The sequence below is a fragment of the Fundulus heteroclitus genome, chromosome 10 (assembly GCF_011125445.2).
Source record: "Fundulus heteroclitus isolate FHET01 chromosome 10, MU-UCD_Fhet_4.1, whole genome shotgun sequence".
Taxonomy (NCBI): domain Eukaryota; kingdom Metazoa; phylum Chordata; class Actinopteri; order Cyprinodontiformes; family Fundulidae; genus Fundulus; species Fundulus heteroclitus.
In genome coordinates, this window is record NC_046370.1 from 28,089,173 (window position 1) to 28,108,491 (window position 19,319).

The window sequence follows — 19,319 nt, forward strand, 5'->3', positions numbered from 1 at the left end:
CAAGCTATATTTTAATATGCTGCTCCTTTTATTCTGAGTATTTGTTAAATATTCTACAGGTACAGCTCAGAGGTGCACCTTTCAATGCAAACATTGATCTCATGTTGCTTAATAAAAATTTTACAATTACACTGTTCCCTCACTAAGAACACGCTAAAGTACTTTCCACTGAGCTCTGGGCCAAAGCAGAAAATTTTCACACCCTTTCAATTTGTTTTACATTTTCTTGCATCAAAATCATAAAGCTTAATGCATTTTATAAGGATTTCTGTGATAGACCAACACAAAGAAATGGGATAGTACTGAATAGTATGATGTGAATTTGTGCTTAGTCCCACTGAGTCGATGCTTTGCAGAACAAACTATCACTGCACTTACAGCTAAAAGTCTTTTGGGCTACATCTCTACAAACTTCGCACTGCCAGAAACTTCTCTGTAAAACAGCTTAAAATCAGCCACACTGGATGGAAAACATCTAAAAACAGCAATTTTTCAATCTTGATTCTCAGTTGGATTTAGGGCTAGACATTGATTCTCACACATGACTAAACCTCCCCATCCTTGCTATGGCTGTGAATTTAGAGTCGTTGTCATTCTGGAAGGTGAACCTTCACCCTAGTCTCAAGTCTTTTGCAGCACCTAACAGTCACCCCCCCCCCCAAACGTTTTTCTGTATTTACTTTCATTTATCTACACTAACAAGGTTCCCTGTCCCTACAGCACAATGCTGCCACTGCCATGTGTCACCATGGGGATGGTGCATTCAGGGTAATCTACAGTGTTAGGTTTCTGCCACACGCATTGTTTTGTCTTTAGGGCAAAAATGTTCAGATTTGGTCTCATCTGACCAGAGCACATTCTTCCATTTGTTTTGGGAAACTGCATGCAGGACTTCTCGTGACTTTCTTCTAGCAATGACTTTCTTTCAAGTAGTAAGAAGAAGCTCTTCAGTGCCCAAATCAAATCCCGCTTCACAATTGCAAGCGTGGGACAATAATTTGCTAATCCAGTTTTTGTAGAATAACTGAACAAATATAACATAAGTGGGAGGAGAGGGCTTACTCACTTTTTTCTCTTGTCGAGAGAAAACTAAATCAGGTATGTATGCATGCCAGAATCAAGACAGGGTTACATTATATAGCATCACAGTATTTACAGATAAACTTAGTTGACAGAGACCACAGATTTCACGTAGTTTGTCCGTTTTGACCTGATCCTGAAAAAAGATTCCCTTTGACCTTTAACAGAGAATGACAATTTCTCTAGAATGTAAAAAAATCCTGTACAGTTTTAATCCAATCACCAATTGTAGGAGAGTCAGGTTTTAATCATTTTGTAGTGATAGTCACTTTGCTTGCTGCCAGCAGCGCTAACAACAGTTTTATGTCTTTCACAGTCCAGTTATTGTATGGAATGTCTCCTAAGTGCAGGGCTTCACATTTATATGGGATTGTCTTGGTAAAGATGCCACATAAGTGATCACATAATAGTTTGATCTATTTCCCTGATGTCCTTTCTGAGCTGGAGTTATATCAAACAGTGGTTTCCAACAGAATTCTCTCCATGTGTTGAGGCTTGGGGTCATCCAGTGTAATTTGTGGATCCTTTCCCAGCTTTTAGTTGAAGTAACTAAAGTTCCTACATTTTCCACTTATGTGGTCTGTCACCTTGTTTAGACTGTAGAATAGCATTATATATTCTGGAGATAAGATTTGTACAAGAGCCTGAATTCAATAAAGAAGAACATTAAAAAATCCTGGATCAGCAGATTCCCAAGTGTCTCATAGGTTCTGATTAAAATAAGACCTGACCTGCAAATATATCATCCTTCTCCAACCCATTAGACCTCTGAGGTTCCTGAAAACTCTGAAACGCCCCCTTCTGGGTATATGTGTAATAATTGGTCAATCCTTTTGGGATCCATTTTTTTTTAAATTGCCCATTGTTCCTGTTTGGCTTAAAAGCTGAGTCAAAGGCACACCAGCTGAGTAATTTGATCTGATTACCTAATTTGCACAATTTAACTATCTTTTTCCAAGAATCCATCACTGTGTGTAACATTGAGTCATGTCGTATCATCAGCTCGTCTTGTAAATCTTTGTCCATTAACAATTAAATTAAAGGTATTCCCTCCATCGTTGTGCCTTCTATGTCTTTCCATCCTGCTTCATGTGATGGACAGCACAGACAGATCACTGGTCTTAACTGAGCTGCAAGGTAATATTTCCATAAGTTGGGAATACCCAGTCCACATTTCTCTGTCCTTTACTGCAGTGTTGTGTATCTCACTCTGGCCTTGTTCCCTTGCCAGATATACTGCAATATTACTCTGTCCCATCCTATAAAGTGTCTTTCTGGTATCTGGATTGTAAGCATTGAAACAAGTACAGCAAGCGTGGAACAATGTTCATCCTAACTGACTGTATTTGGGTATATGAATTCAAAAAAGGGATTGAATTCCATCTCTGTATGTCTGATTTCAGCTTTGAGGGTAACGGTCCATAATTAGCAACGAAAATAGAGAAATTGGAGAAATCCTTGGGTAGTGTGACACCTAAATATTTTATAGATTCTGCTTCCCAATTCCATTTGTAAAAGTTCCTAAAGTAGTTCTGTGGGCCGTACTTTAGTGTTAAGACCTGAGTCTTAGTAATGTTTATCTTGTAACCTGATAGTGAACCATATTTATCTCCATAAGACAAGGTAGAGTTTGAGCTGGGCTTGTTATAGTTAACAGCAAATCATCCACAAACCGGGACAGCTTTTGCTCCCCGGATGCCATCTGAACTCCTGTTATGTCGGACCTCTGTCTTATCCATTGAGTTAATGGTTTCATGAAAAAGACGAAGAGGAGTGCCGTGACAGCATCCCTGCCTTTTACCTTTTTCCAAAGTAAATGACTCTGATAGATCTCCATTAATTTTTATCCTAGCGCATGGTTTATTGTACAATGCCACAATTACCTTAATTATGGTTTGGCAGAATCCAAATTTAGACATCACTTTATAAAAAAAAGGACCATCTGACTAAATGACATGCCTTCTCTGCATCTAAACTCAACAAAAGGGTCTCTATTTTTTAGATGCACTGCATAACTTAAAATGCAAAGTTTTTCTGGTGTCCTGAGTCTGTCTCTGTCTGATGAAGCCTGTTTGGTCCTTATGTATTACCGCCAATGAGATTTTTTTTCAGTCTCTGAGAAAATAGGGCAGTAAATAATTTGTAATCAACATTCAACACACTCACTGGACACTAGTCTCCACATTTCAACTTATCCCTCCCCTCATTAGGAATTAGCAAAAATAACTGCATCTTTCTAATAAGGGGGAATTATTTTCTTTTCCAGCACACAGTCGAGAGCTTTTAGTACAACAGGAACTAACTGATCCTGCATTTCTCTGAACAGCAATTACTTAGACTTAGACAACTTTGCCATTTTGTATGCACAGAGTGTGTACAGAACGAAATTTAGTTGCATACAGCTTGTAAATTACAGTGTAAAGTGCAGCAGTGATTAAAAGTAAACAATTGAAATGTAAACAATTGCAATTTAACAATGCAGGACAAAGAGACAGTGTGCGATCACAGTGTACAGGTGAGTACTTTAAAAACCATTTGTATGTGCAGAATGATTGTGCAAAGGGCATTTGTGTATTTGTGCATTTAGAAACTAAGTTCGGCAGCATTTGTAATGCTAGATAGAGATGCAATCATACAAATGTGGTGCAGAGTCCAGTTTATAGTTCAGCAGTTTAATAGTAACGCCACTCTTTCCTGATTTATGGGGTGCATGACTAAGATGTTCTGTCAACAGATTCTCCCACCCAAGCTGTGAACCTCTGCACCCCCTCTAAAGTTAACATGAACCTTTTGGCTGTTACTCTGATCAATACTTTCCCTGTTCAGCATGTTGCTCTAGGTGGACGGCCATGTGCCATACTCGTTCCATTTTCAGACAATGGATTCAACTGAAATCTGTGAGATGTTCAAAGCTTGGGATATAGTTTTAGAATAAAATATTGCTTTAAACTTCACCTCCCAGACTGAGAGGAAGTTGTTCCATCAACTTCATGATGCTGTTTGACATCTAAGACCTTGTCTACATGAAGACAAACACAGTACATATTCATAAATGATTAAGAACAGAATTGGCTGGCCACACAAGAGGACACAGCACAACTGAAAAGGCCTATAGGTGGTGCTGTGACACTGTCAAAGAAACATGCAAAAATCACCGGGCATGCGCAGACAACTCATGTGAACACGCTGTGTAGAGCAGGTTCGTTCTAAAGGCGGAGTCCGAGGACGCTACTAACAGCCATAACAAAGCAGCACCATCTTCATTGTTATTTGTGGGAGTGAGGCGTATGTGGATTACAGATGGAGGCGAAGCTACGATCATTTAGGAAAAGAAGCCGCTCACATGTACATACAGACAAATGAAACCGCTGTTTTGAAAGTTAGTCTGGAATCCGGTTTCAAAAATCATTGTTTACGGTCTCCTAAAACAGAGCATCCATGTGGAGGCATGGCCTAAACGACAAAATACATTTGCAGATACACCTAATTTCGTCTTCGTGGGGACGGGGTCAAAAGCTCTCCAACCCATTCAGGTGGACTATATTTGACTAATTAACAGCCACGTGGTTGTACTTGATTTTATTTATAAGGATCTGTGCATATCAGTGACATGCAGTTGAAAAAGGCCTACGGTAGGCTAAACAAAAAGTCCTTTTCCTCGTCAAAGTAAGCTGACGTATTTTATATTTTAAATCAGCAACATGGAGAGCCAAGAGTTAAGTGTAGCTGAACAGAAACAACTCAACATCACTTCCTTCTGGTATACAGATGGCTGGCTTACGTAGGTCTGGGCAATATATCAAGATTTTACAAATACTGAGATTTTTATACATACTTTTATATATTTCTATATGCTTTTGTTTTCCAGTAGGTTGTTTTTCAGCCTTTTACTCATATTTATCTACAGCTGTTTGTTAAGAAAAATTTGTCTGTGAGACATTTGGGATAGAGCTTTGATTCAGAGATGCCTTTTTATAATTACTTTATGAAAAAAAATACATATCAAGATAAATGTTGCAGATCGACATTCAGCCTAAAAATATTGAGATATTGTTTTGGGTCCGTATCGCCCAGCCCAAGGCTAATGTTTCTGCTAGCATTCCAGAGCAGATACAGTTCTATTCTGTTGCTCCATGCCGTGTAATTGTAATATTCTGGGTTCTGTTCTGGTTTATGTTATTATTTTGGTTTCCTTTCTCTCTCCTGCTTTAGGTTCTCTGGTTGTTTTGAGTTCAGTCTTGTTTGAATTCTTGTTTAGTTTGTGTACTGTTTTTGTTTACTCTGTTATATCATCACTTTTTAGTGTTAGGTTTATCCTCCTTGATTACTCCCACCTGGTTTTGGTTAATTAGTCCCTCCCTCTTCACCTGTCTGCATGCCTATTTATACCTGCCTCAGTTCTCTGCACTCTGCTAGAATGTCTCTCTTCGTATCCCTACTCACAACGGTTTGGTAAGAGCATTCCAGCCTCTGTTATTTTTGTTTTATATGCCTCTCTACCAGTCTGTGCCCTCCTGTTTTTTGAGTTTGTTTAGTGTCAGCCTGGTTCTGTTTGCCTGCCTGAAGATCGCCTTTTTGCCCCTTGGATTCTGTTAATAAAACCCCTTTCAGCATCAGCTTCATGTCTGGTTTACATTGGATTCAACCACAGCAAATCGTTACAGTAATCCTATGGATGTATTTGGGCACAATGTATCTCTTGCAAGAACGGCACCCCTGGTGAGCTCCTCCTTCTGCTCCATCCTTCCCCACCTCCCACACACACACACACACACACACACACACACACACACACACACAAACACCCCACTCCCCTGACAAAGCCTATTCCTTGAAAAACAGCATTTGTTATATGTAACAAACTAAAGTATCTAAATTTAACATCTAAATTTACTTCAGGAATTACAAACTTATTAAATGAATGATCTAAATAAATGTATTTTTTTCTTAAAATATCTGATACATACAATAATCCAGCTGACTATGTGTTAGATTTAGCAGTATAATGGAGATTCTCAGCCACATTAGGCAGGTACAGCATACATTGTTTTTATAAAACACACTGTTCCATATTGAACTGCAAGATAAGGAAGAGAAAATTCATTGGGCACAACTGATGGTTGCTTCAGGCCCCCCTGGACATGCTGCCCTGGGCGGTGAGCCACGTGCTGGTGCACGTGTGCTCTAAATCCACAACTGCTGTGAACATTTGAAAACTGCTGACGATTTTAAAAATAAGTTGAAAGGCAGAATGTTACACTGCCTTATGCTGACTATGCAATATTAAGAGTTCTGTTTTTAAATTTAAATTTCTTGACTTTCTTTTGAAGAAAAGTGGGATGACGTATGTAAGAAAAGGTTCCTATCTATCATCAAATCTCTCACAATAGACCCAGACTGATACATGTCATTCAATAGCATGTGTTTGTTTTCTTTATACAACGGTGAAGTTTCTGGATCGCAGCACATTGCTTTAAGTATCAATTTGAATTCCCTTATCATAATGACTGTGCTTCTCATCCATCCTTTCTCCCTGAGAATTATCCCTCTTTTCCTAACACAGTTCTGAGACTTTTACCATGGCTGTTGAGTAGTGTTAGAGAACACATTGATTTAATTCAATAAATATACATTTAAATGCAAGTTATTCCATATAGTGGACTTTGAAGTGTGTACACATCAAGGTAGAAAAAAAATCACATATAGTTAAACTTTAGATTATCTTCCATCTGATTTAAAATCAGTTTCTATTATTTAAGCAAATTCAATTCAACTCTAAACTCTTTAAAAAGTTAAAGAGATTATTTAGCATCTATCCCAGTGATCAGATCAACTACAAACGTCTGCAGAAGATGGAGAGAGTAGGAGGAGGAAACCTCATGGGTAGTTTAGAGAAACTGAATGCTACATGTTGGTGGTTTCCTCACACGGTCCAAGAATGCATCTGGTTTACTATTAATATTAAACTGACCACAAAAGTATACTCTGAAAGCTTATTTTTCTCATTTGCCTCTACACTGACCCTGTGATGGTCCTAGATGTACCCCACCTCTCCACTGAAGACAGCTGTGACAGGTTTCGCCCAACCAGCCAACCCCATGACCCTGAACGGGACAGAAGGCACATAGAGAATAAGTAATTGAAAGAATGATTGCTCCACGCTTCGATGATTTCAAAATAAAGGCGCTTCATGCATGCAAATGAATGCACACAGTGTGCCGCTGCTTGGTGGCAGCAGTCAGCAGCGTGGAAAGTAAGTAGCTAATGAATTTTAACTAAGCTCACCTTAACGTGGCTTGAAAACATCACGGCAAATGATCAACCACTGCCTAACAGCTTTTAGAAACTAAAGACAAGCTAAAACTGTTCCTCATCTCTCTATTTCTTTACTGATGGTGCATCACTTAAAAAAACTGCTTACCACCATCACTAAATATCTGTTGAGCGGTACTCATCTTAGATCTATCTCTCTGCTATTTGGGTTACCTGGCTTCTTCTGTCGACTGTAATTAGAATGAAATGTGAAACAGCTTTAAGGTTGAGGTGACAGAGTTGAAGTAAAGACCTGCAAGTCACCAGGGGAGGCATCTACTGCCTACTCCACCTGGATTTCATTCAGGCCTCCAACTCCTTTGTTCCCGGGGAGGCAGCTATCACAGAATTAGGAATATGAATCTGTTTCAGTGCCACTCAAATCCCCTCAGAGAGTAGGCAGGGCTGGAGCCTGAGTATTACAGAGTGAAGGTGCTTTTTTACACCGGTACGTCTGTCAGCCTGCTTATTTAGCTTGCAAAGAAGAAAGCTTAACACCTGATTTTTTCTTTTTTCTGTTTATGTCACTAATGTCACTCACTAATATACTCAGGGGCAGTTTTTACAATAGAGCTGTAACTCTAATCAATACCTCACTTCTTCGAAGTTGGCTGTGTCATACACAAGTACAACTTTAATTTTTCTGTTTTATGGCTGCTCTGTTTATGAGTTGTATTTTATTCTGAACACAGGTTTTTGTTCATTTTTCTATGCGCCGTGCATGGACCAGTAGCCCGTTTTGTTACCTAAAATGACAATAAAGATTTAACTTATTGTACTGCTGGAAGTTCGGGTTCTGCTCATTTCCCCTGTGGTGCTTCTTAGCAGGTTGGGCATTAGGACTCAGGCAGAGTCCTCACAGGTCATTCCTTAAAGTTGTATAGTCCATGTTTTGATAATGTATTTTCTGTCCCATACATACTCTTACAATTGTCCGATGCGTAAAATGAGCTATCCTCTAATTGCTGCTGTTGCCTCTATAGGCGGGATTATTCCGTTTATGAGAGAGTGATTTGGGCCTAATCCTCTGGGCATACGCATGGGTGTGACGCACTGCACGCTCTACTTCACCTGGCTACTTTTGTTGAGTTTTCGCCGTAATTGATGCATTAGCAAGACAACTTCAATATTTATAGCTTTCTTACCTCAGAAGACATCACACCTCTAAACAAAAGACCTGTGCAGTCGCAGCGGCAGATGCTTTTCCTCTTCTTCAATGCACATGCACAACACTGGTGTCATTTCAACTCTTTGCCAGAGGGGGCAGACGTCTGCAAAAGCCCTTGAACTTAGGCTATGCCCCTTTAAAGGTATAGTGTGGGATTAAGCGGATCAGAAAATGAATGCATGGATGGACAATCTTTTTTTCAGCTTTGAGTTCCAGGGGGATCAGCTTATTTATTGCTTGTCCCACATGTCTATCATTGCGAGGCGCTCACTTAACGCCAGTGTGTGTAATCATTCCTTGCTAGTTTCCTCTGGCTGTGCATGCACACTCTAGTGTTTATGTATTCAGAGAGCTTCGGCGTTAGCTATTTATTGTAGCTCCGCTGCTCTCACAGTATACTTTGAAAAAGTCTGAGAGTCGCAGGAAGCAAACTGTCTTACAAGTTTATGAGAACAAGAGGAAGGCCTCAGAAAAAGAAGTGAGACCTGAGTCTAATTGGAAGATTCCTTCACATGGTCCCCCTGAGGAGCAGAAGAGCAAGTAAGATGGTTTTTACGCTTGTGCAATTATTCAAAAAGGGACTTAGGAGTCTCCTAGCTACGTTTCCAGGAAAGTCATCCACTATACCTTTAACTTTGCATATATTTAGTTAGCAAATGCCAACACTATAGTTGGGTATTTTCAAGGTGCTGACCTGCAGAGCTGCAGACAGCCCTTTGCCATCCCACCTGTCTACTGTACTGACCTAGTCTCTTTGTGTTGTTGGTACAATCGGTTGCTGTCATTGAAGACTAAATGCCATATTTTCCCGTTTAATGTGATGGTACCGATATATCACCCAATTCATTGACCAGGTGTATGCCTTATGAGACAGGAGGAGGTGCTGGAGGCTGACAGAAGGAGTAGAGCTCTACAGGTTGAGAAGTGTGTGTGGCTTTCTAACATGTTATATTGTTGTGACTACACAGACCTAATTAGAATTAGATGTAGCACAAAACAAATAGCAGCCTACACTGAGTGAAAAGCAAATAAACTAAAGGTGTGATACAATATAAAAATCACTAATTAATTTGGGGCCTCATAATTACTTATTTGTGATTAATCTTGTTTTATCAAATTGCGCCATTTTGACACAACAAGCAACATTTTCCTACTCACATACATTTTGGAAGATAACTAAATCAATGAACAGACACAGACAATCTGTGTTGTGATGATGTGCAGCGATTTCTGCCCTATTTTATAGAAACTGGAAGGCTGTGCTTCATCCAACCAGAGGTCAAGATGCCATTACATTCAAAGTGTCATACTGCAAGTACACCTGCAGTTTTGCACTTCATACTCTCCTAAATCCTAAAAAAACTATGTGGAGAGAAAAGCTCAATATTTCTGTATTTTACAGAACAGAATTTCTGCCATTTAGGGCTATATTTAGAAGTGTTCAGCCTCTCTGTGTGAGACTCTTCCATTCTCATCAGTGTGTTGCACTGCGTAGCTCTTTCTGAGCAGCGAGGCTGCTGCTCTGTCCTCCACTACCTGACAGAGTACTAGGCTTTGGCTGTGTTACAACCTTTTAGATCGAAGAAGGAATCCTTCACATTTTAAGATCTTTTTATTGATGTTCCATGGCTGACCCTGAGAAAATAGACGCCATCACCAGTTAGTTAAATAAATTATAAAGAGTCGGTTGTGTGAGACAGAGCTTTCTACAAAGACCATTTAACATAGCACATTTATTACAGTCACTGTATTTTAGTGGAAATGTGACTATACATCCAGTGCTTGACATCTATTTATCTTAACACGCCTCACTACGCCGTCTGAGTGCTGCACGCTAAGCCAAAATGCAGGAAAAGGAAAAAAAGGGATGTGCAATGTAGCTCTTAGATCATTTAAAGCTGCACTCACTTCCAATCAGACACCTGATATTTACTCATTTAAACACTATCTGATAGCCTACATGTTTATGGATCACATGTGTTCATTTATTTAACAAATCATATTGCCACCTTGCTCCGGTTAATTTACCTTTACACTTTCCTTTTTGCACGGCTCTGTGCGGGTCTCATCAAGCATTTCTCTCAGGGTTAGGGTCTGGACGTGAACCGGCCCATTGAAGCAGCTTGTCGGTACAGCGCCCTAAGCACCAGCAAACTGCAGAAACTGCACTGAGGAGGATCAGTTATTCAGGTGCAGTTCGATTTAAATCATTTCAGAGAACTTGCAAAATAGCAAATCATTTTCTATTAAGTGCTGGTCCAGAACCTTGAACTGAAAAAGGCGGACTGCATTTATTCTTTCATTATTACTGTATATGCTAGTTTGAACACTTCCCCACCATTTACATGCTTAAGTAAAACCCACTCATGACGTTGTGGTGATTATTTATCATTTTAAGGATTTAGAAGGACAAATGCAGGGGTTGTGAGAGAAAGCAGACAGTTGGAAAGCTGGACCAAAATAAGAACCATAAAAATGTTCTACAATGAATACTAAATACATGAATGAGTTCTACTCCTGCAGCGTTCACGACTTCAATCAGCTGTCGTCGCTAAGCCCTCCTTTTCTGTCCATCGTCGTGATGTCGCTGTTACAAAGGATTGATGAAAGTGAGCCACACTTTTCAGATTTATTGTTGTAAAGGATTCTTAACATTTATATAATCTTTCTCCCATTCCCTCTTTATGCACTACTTTGTTCACAAAAAACTCTAAATATTAATAAGGTGTGAATACTTTTGCTGGACACCGAATTGTTTGCTTTCTTTAAAGCTTTTTTCTGGTACACTTGACATGTATGAGAAGTAGCGCTGGGTGATATAAAATAATAACTCAATATTTTCAGGTTGAAAATATTGAGATATGCGACATTTATCTTGATATGTTTTTCTTTTCTCAAAGTATTTACAAAAAGGCATCTCTGAGTCAAACCTTTATCCCAAATGTCTCACAGGCACATCGTTTTTAACACACAGCTGTAGATAAATATCAGAAATAGCTATGTTTTATTATATATTTATAATACAACATAGATCATCTTGATATAAACAATAGTCTCATCTTATATCTCCTTTTAAAAAATCTCAGTATTTTTAAAATCTCAATATATTGCCCAGCCTGAATGAGAAGCCTTTCATATATAAAGTTGAACGAGCGAATGTCAGTCATCTTTTCAGCTGGAATGGAACACGATCTGGACCTTTAACTAAAACGTTCCCATAAGACAGCGACAGCAGATTAGACTAATTTGGTCTATGCTGTCATGAATCACTCAGCTCTTCAACTGAATGCTGCCATGGTGAGGCACCTGCAGCATTTTAATAAAAGTACTCTGCCTGTGCCAACAAATAACTTGCGGTGAACAATAAACTCTATTCGCTTGCTGCAGATGAATCTTTCTGAATGCGTGTTCAATATCAGAGGGGTTGTATTAATTTCATTTGCATGCCATTGAGGTCGAGACCTTTGTCACACCGACATTTTCTCCTGAAACGATTCAATTTAATGCTCTGGTGGGAAGGAAAGATCTACAGTAAATGGTTTCGAGTGAAGGATATATTTTCAAAGTCTGGTAGAAGCCAGAGCCCTTAAATCTTTAAGGAACTGCCTCGACAGAAATCTTTCTGTCCAGGAACATCCAGGCGTGATGACATTAACGTCAACCTCCAGAGCTGTCAAAGGCACAGAAATACATAGTAAATCCCTCGCTTCCAAAAGAAAAAAAAACTGACAGCGACATGGTTTCTTTGATCTCAATAGAAATCTCTGAAACGTGGCCTGTGCAACTAAGAATCGGTAGAAGAAAATCAAATGCAGGGACTCTGGTTTGCTTTTATAAAGTGGAAATCTTTTAGAGCAAAAACGTCACAGAACTCCTTCAAAATTACAATAAAGTTATTGAATATTGATAAAATTGATGTATATTACACTTCTACCAGATAAACTGGTCTAGATTAAAATACTTTGTGCATTTGTTTTGATGGTCTATGGCTCATATGGATAAAGATCACATGATCATTACCATGCACCTAATAACAACAACAATGGAAACAATATTTACTCCTGCATCGTCTGCGCTCTGCTCATTGCACCATTGCATTATTGTCTCAATCTGCCCGCTTGTTTATAATGTGTTCAGTGTCCTGTTTGATTTCTATTGCTGCACTGTTGTGTTATTGTATTATTTTCTAAGTAAGCACATCATGAACGTTGTACAATCCAGAGTCTAATTCCTCGTATGGTGCACACCTACCTGGCAAATAAAGCCGATTCTGATTCTAAAAGTATTTAAATCGATACCTAGAATATGTGTGTGTGTGTGTGTGGGGGGGGGGGGAGCAACACAGTCACTACTAATCAAAAAGCAGATCAAAAATAAAGGCAGTTACAAATTCAAAGGATTATTCATTTATTCAAAAGTGGAATCAAATGAGTTGAGTTCAGGATCTGTAATTAACTGACTGATTGGAATCTGTGCACCACATGGGTGAATAAATGCAGGTGATCAACAACTTCTTTCTCTCAGGAAATGCAAAGCAATTTAGAACCTTTGTGTTGTTGTTTTTTTTCTGAACTCACGCAGCTGTTCTGTGTCTCTCCACTCTCTAACAATGAAATTAACATTAAAAGGAGAGCCTGCTTATTTGTATGTAATTGAGGCAAGTAAAAAAAAAAAAAAACTCAGCAGAGGAATCAAAGATGCAAAAGCCCCACATTCTATCTAATGCATCAAGCAAGACTGAAACTTCACCCCACTGGACAGGCCGATCTCCTTCTGGAGACAGGTTTCATGCTCAGTTGAGCAGTTTGGCCAAAATGACAAGAGGAATATTTGAAGAAGCCATGGTAAGGCTTCCTAAGCTTAACAGCACTGTGCCAAGTGTCAGGCACAGTGGTGGGACTAACATGCAGCGGGTCTTTTTCTGTTGCTGCATTCCACAAAGTGGATGGAATATTGACTCAACTTTACCTCGAATCAGCACCTAACCTTCAAAAAACATGGACAGATTAAAGTGTTCCAAAAGGACAATCATCCAAAAAATAACATTAAGATTTTATTTTAAACTGATAAATGATGGAGGCATTAAGATCATGTCTCATATTGAAAAGGTGTGCATTATGCTTCAAAGCGAGGTCTATATATTTGGCTGCAGGTATAATTTGGATCCAATGCGCACCACAGAACATCTCGAATAAAATAAAAAACATTTTTGTTTTTGCATTTTTGATTTTGAATGAGACTTTAAAAGGCCTAAATAAAGAGGACATTTATGGCCATCCATGAGTGTATGCTAACTTTGAAATCTATTAATCCATGGCTCCATTTGATTCATTTTGCCGTCTTTTAAACATACAAATGTCTGATATAACCAAAAAACGAATGTAAATCACATTGTATTTGATGGAACATAAACGTGATGACGTTTAAAGCGTTAGATTAACTTTTAATTAGGGCTGGAAGATAATTCAATAACGATATATATCAATCGACAGATGTATGGTTCAATATAAATACCAGGGGTCAATAAAAAGTTCAATAAAAGAACAAAGCATTCTACCCTATCATGTAGGGTAATACTACAGTCATCGCATCCTCCCAACCAATCACAAACCCAGAAAAGCTCCATCAGCCTTCAGAGAGTTCAGAAAGCACGTGTCCTTTTTTTCTTTTTTAACACTTACAGTTTTCGTATAACGGTTGAATAAAGGGTTGTGTTTGAAGCCATTTATTTAAAAATTGGTCATTAACCAACCGCATAAAATGGCCAGGGCTGCACTTAAAATGTATATTTAGAATTTATTTTGATAATTATCGATATCGATCAATATGGTTTCTATTTTATCGATATGTTTTTTTTTTTTTTTTCTATATCGTCCAGCCCTACTTTTAACTATTTTTTCCTGGCACAAATTCACGTTTAACCCGGGCAATTGGAATAAAATTCAACGGAAATATTTGTACGTGTTGCTTTTTACTTTAAAAGCCGCTTCCCCTCCACATCCATCACACTACATTCCCATCACAGCAGCACGTGCCCCTTCTGTTGCTCCGCGCGCTCAAATAACCCCCGCAACCTTCTCGGAATGCGTGGGCATGCGCAATTGCTTCGAACAGGTGCATGACGTCCACCCAGCCTTGTGTCAACATGGAAATGAGACAACAGACTGCGTCCATTCCGCCTCGGATCCACGGCAGTCGCGCAGGTGCCGAGCACGGGGAGGCAGGCCAGCTCGGCTCGCCTCATCATAATTAGCAGCATCTACCGACTGACTGGGAGAGAACACGGCGCGCGAGCCTGTCGCGTGCGAAATGTTCGTAGCCTCGAGATCCACTCATGAGACAGTAAACGGCCCTGATGGCTGGTAATGGGATTCCTCACAGAGACTTATGCCACAACAAATGACGTCAACAATTTAATTAAGAAACAACAAAGTGTTTGTAACAGTAGCCACATGCTGAGCAATAAAGGTAAAAGGCTTTCCTTGTGAAGCTGTACGAAAGCTACCCCCCCTCCCCCGGCATAAAACTAAGCTCGACGTTCCGCTACGGTGGAAGAGCGACTTGCTGAGGCGCTCACCTGCCGGCACCTGGATCCGGTTCCTTCCCGCCTTTGTGATGCAGCAGGACGGTCAGTGGGATCATAGGCGGTCGCCTCTCAGTCGCTGAAGCGCAGCAGAGCTCCTGTGCCGTCACTTCAGCAGCAGCCCACACACACGCGGAGACACACACACACACACAGCTATCTTTACCCTGCCTACAATGGGGCGCGTGCCCCTACAAACGGCTCCATTGATCAAGGCAGGGGGCCGCGCGCTACGCACCAATCCGGTTACCAAAGGGAAGCCCCGGGAAGTCTCAGGGATCTCCAGCGCGTGTTTAGCTGCGGTGGATCTGTGCGAAGTTGAGGTCCGTTTGCTGGCGTCGACAAGAACCCACACAGGCGCAGCAGGAGAAGAGGCAGACTTGCAAATGCTCGCAAATGTGCGCTCCAAAGGACTACGCTGACATCTAGTGGTAGTAAATGTAGTTGCACTCAAACCCGCGCCCTTCTGGTGGTCCGCGCGCTCAAACAACCCCTGCGACCTTCTCGGAATGCGCTGGGCACGCGCAATGGCTTCGAACAGGTGCATGACGTCTCCCCCCCCCCCCCCCCAAAGAAATACAACACCCAGAGCGCCAGTATGTCAAACGTTGTTTTTATTCCACTTAGATCTTTAATTTGAAGAGACTCTTAAAGATACAAATTATTTACAATTTTAGAGAAAGAACAAATACATCCAGTTACTGACCGAAGCCAATAAACAGAAGAAGAGAGACGCTCATTTGCATGCACATTAGACAATTAAATATGGAGACTGTCCAGTGGCCAGTGCACGTGCTCTCTTGAGAAATGTTTTGATTGGTGGGTTGGGGAACTGGGTGGCTGGTTAGGGTCAGTCTGGGCTCATTTACCATGTGTCAACATAGTCAGAGCTGAAAGAGAAAAAAAAAGAAGGGGGAAAAAAGCAAAACCTGTTAAAATGCCTGATGTGAAATCTTTGTTTGTGCTAATATCAGATGGGATAACAGCTCTGACACACATATCCTCATTGTTTGCTCACCGTGGCTCATCTTGGTTGGAATTAGCGCCAAACAGCAGCCAAGCCACTGCCTCCTCAGGGGAAGATCTTTTTCCGTACCTGGGGGGGAAAAAAACATTTGCAATCAAACATCGGTGAGAAAGTCTCCAATCACCTCCTCCTCCTCTTTGCTTTACAAAGACCAGTGGCATGACCCCCATCAGCCCTGCTAACAATTTCAACCTTGGGGGATGTGATTTTTTCCCCCCTAACTTTTCTTATCCAGCTGTGCACAAAGGTGGGTAAACTGCACATAGCCCCCCAAGAAACCTTTGTGCTTCCCTTAGCAATCTCGTGGAGTTCCATTACAAACGAGATGTGCAATTATCTGAGAACGAAATAGGGGTTTTCAAGTTCCCTGGCTGGTCTTTCTCTGACGTAGTCTGCTGAGGTCTTGCTGCTGAGGAAGTAAAAGCCTTTCTCGGTCTGGGGCTCGAGGCGGCTGCAGCCTTTCAGTTCAGTGCCACATCCAGGCAGTTTAATTACAGGGAAAAGGAAAATAATGCTAAGACTACACACAGCTTCCATCACAGGACAATTACACAAGCAGAAAGCTAAATGAACAGTCTGGTTGCATTCAGTCTTTTCTCCCAGCATGAAGCAGAAAGATGCGTTTAGGATGTCACAACAGAAGCATTGAAGGCATCCAGCTTTTCCAACGTAAGTGCCTCACTGTTTCCTCCAGTAAGAGGCAGGGCTTGACGTTAAAAATGGAAACCCAGGAGTGTGTAGTTGAACCCTTAGAGTAGATTTTTTTAAAAGCACTTCTAAAGTTGCATCTTTATAGAATATGATTTGCTGTATAGCTAAGCGCCCTTTCACTGTTTTGAAAGGACTTTCATCAGACTGGTCAGAGCTCTTATGGATTATTCTACTTTTTAAAAACACAACTTCAGAATTGTGTAAAAAAAAATGCATTTTGTACAGAAATACCTGTTTCGGCATTTGGTCCCCTTTAGATTGAGACAAAGTTGGCTGATCAAACATATACAGAATGATTTTTACCTTTCTTACGGAGCTTTATAATACAGTGTGTAATTTAGGAAATCTCAGTGTGGGGGGGAAAAGTGGGATCATTCTTGTCTACCTAGTTTCTACACGTCTTGATGACTCTGATTAATTTTTCTTAGTTCTTAATGCGTTCAGAGTTACATAGCAAAATGGGGTTTTATGGATCAATTTCTTGAAAAATCGTTTGCTTTTACAAAAAAAAAAGGCTTTATAGTGGTCATTAGTTTGATTTTACTCTTCCATGATGATTTTACCTGTAGCACTTTGAGATTTTTCTTAAATGTAAAGTGCATTACAAATAAAATGTATTATTATTATTATTATTATTATTATTATTATTTATGGTCGGAGGTCGTCGTGTGTGTGGGCAGGAGTTCATAATAAACCTTCCTTTCTTTACCTTTCTTTACTTCTTTTTATTGTTTGGCAAATTAAATGAATACCCCCCATAATTTCCATGAAATACATGCATTAAAATAACGAAGAAAGAGCCTTTAAACTAAATATCTGCTCTGATATTTTTTGCCTGACCTCTGTCTGGTGATGAGGTTGACATAATGCCTGACCGCTGCGTGGTACTTGGCCCACTCCTCCGGCGAGGCGTTATTCCCGGGGCTCTCCGGTTTGGGCGGGTAGGCGTCCGCGAAGCTGCTCCAACACACCAGCAGGCAGACGACCAGAGCCGCGAACATCACCCACGATCTCATCATTTTGGCCATCTGAGAAGCGGAACTCGGTAAGGTTTCCAGTCAACTTTTAAACAAAAATCTAAACACTGGGTTTTGCTATTAAACTGGATCCAGTACATAAACCACGGTGTGAATGCGCAAACTGAGAAACATCTTAAGTTCAGCATACAACACGCAGAATGAAAACTTTCCACAAATAAACCGTCGGTGAAAAGAGTGAAAACTTAGAGGGACTTACAGTTTGACTTGTCCTGCGATTCAGTCACCTCGGTGGTGCTCCTGTCCTGCGCTCCTCTCTGGTCCACAGTATTATATAGCGTGAGACCAGTACCTGATGCGCACTGGGGAACACTTAACCACACCCCTTGCTGTAAGAGCAGCGCGTAAAACGGCTCGTTATCTGCACAAAACTTATCAGGTCACGCTCACACTCGAGCGTCACCGGTCTGGATTTCAAACACACTGATTGTATAAATAGAAATAAACACTACCTTTTCTCAGTGAGGAATGATTTGTGTGTAATAAATTTAAATGTAGCGACGCGTGAGGCTTATCGGTACTTCTTATGCGGATTAAGGGAAATAAAGGTCCAACATGACTGATGGAACATGGGTGGTGAGATCAGAACCACGGACAGCGCAAACACAGCTCATGGAAATCAATATCCCAGAAGCAGAACTCTCATGCAGGTTAACAGCAACAAGCCTCATGTTCAGCCACAGTAATGCTTCTTACTCAGCAACCTTAGAGAAATGTGAGAAACAAGATAAGCCCATAGTTAGATTCTGTGTTATCGAATTCAGTGTAAGAGTGAAAATAGCTGGAACTAAATTGTACTAGGGTTTTTTTTAGGTGACATTCCCTTGAAATTACTTTTTTTGTTGTTGTGATTTGGCAATGTGTAATGTAACTGAATAGGAAGATGATGAAAAAGCAGGCAGTGGTGCTCTTGTATGAACGGAGCCTCATGCTCAGTGCTCCCTCACCCCCACCTTCCTCTCACCGCCCCTCCACACTCAACACTAAATCACTGATTATTACTAAAATAAAACGGAGGGGTTTGGAATTAGTCATCAACGCAGAGTAATACTTTCCAAACTGAACCAGTCTAGATGTAGGGCTTTTTAAACGGATCCCAATTCAAACTGGCCTCAGACCAAAGTTTAAAAAACAAAACAAAAACAACATTTAAATTGCTCTTTTTTGTTTTCACAGAGAAAAGGATTATTTAAAAAAATCTCCCACAGAGTTTTAAAGGAATCCCAGTTCTCAGTGTGGAACAATTTACATTAGGTTTGACCAATCTACGTTTTTTTTAAACTAATGATGAAATTCATCTGAAATTTTATCTAATTTAAGGCGGAATGCAAAGGCATGACTCAGATGCCCACTTGAGCATCAATAGTTAAATGTGTGCATAAAGCGTTTATTCTGCACACA

General features: G+C 40.3%; 2 protein-coding genes across 2 annotated transcripts in view; both read right to left on the minus strand.

Moving 5' to 3' along the window:
* mpp2b (membrane protein, palmitoylated 2b (MAGUK p55 subfamily member 2)) overlaps positions 1 to 15,530 on the minus strand; it is a 73,906-nt gene extending 58,376 nt beyond the window's left edge. Inside the window, exons 1-2 of the mRNA XM_021323389.2 lie at positions 15,382 to 15,530; positions 15,138 to 15,252 (exon numbers count right to left, since the gene is read on the minus strand). The gene's annotated coding sequence lies outside the window, so the exon portion shown is untranslated. The remainder of the gene's footprint in view (positions 1 to 15,137; positions 15,253 to 15,381) is intronic.
* A 205-nt stretch (positions 15,531 to 15,735) lies between these two features.
* On the minus strand, positions 15,736 to 18,225 carry pyyb (peptide YYb). Its single transcript, XM_012876103.3, has 4 exons — positions 18,118 to 18,225; positions 17,722 to 17,909; positions 16,162 to 16,239; positions 15,736 to 16,033 (listed from the first exon to the last, which is right to left on the minus strand). The coding sequence occupies exons 2-4, from the start codon at positions 17,907 to 17,909 to the stop codon at positions 16,009 to 16,011; spliced, it is 291 nt and encodes a 96-aa protein (XP_012731557.1). The 5' UTR covers positions 18,118 to 18,225; the 3' UTR covers positions 15,736 to 16,008.
* Between the last annotated feature and the right edge of the window lie 1,094 nt (positions 18,226 to 19,319).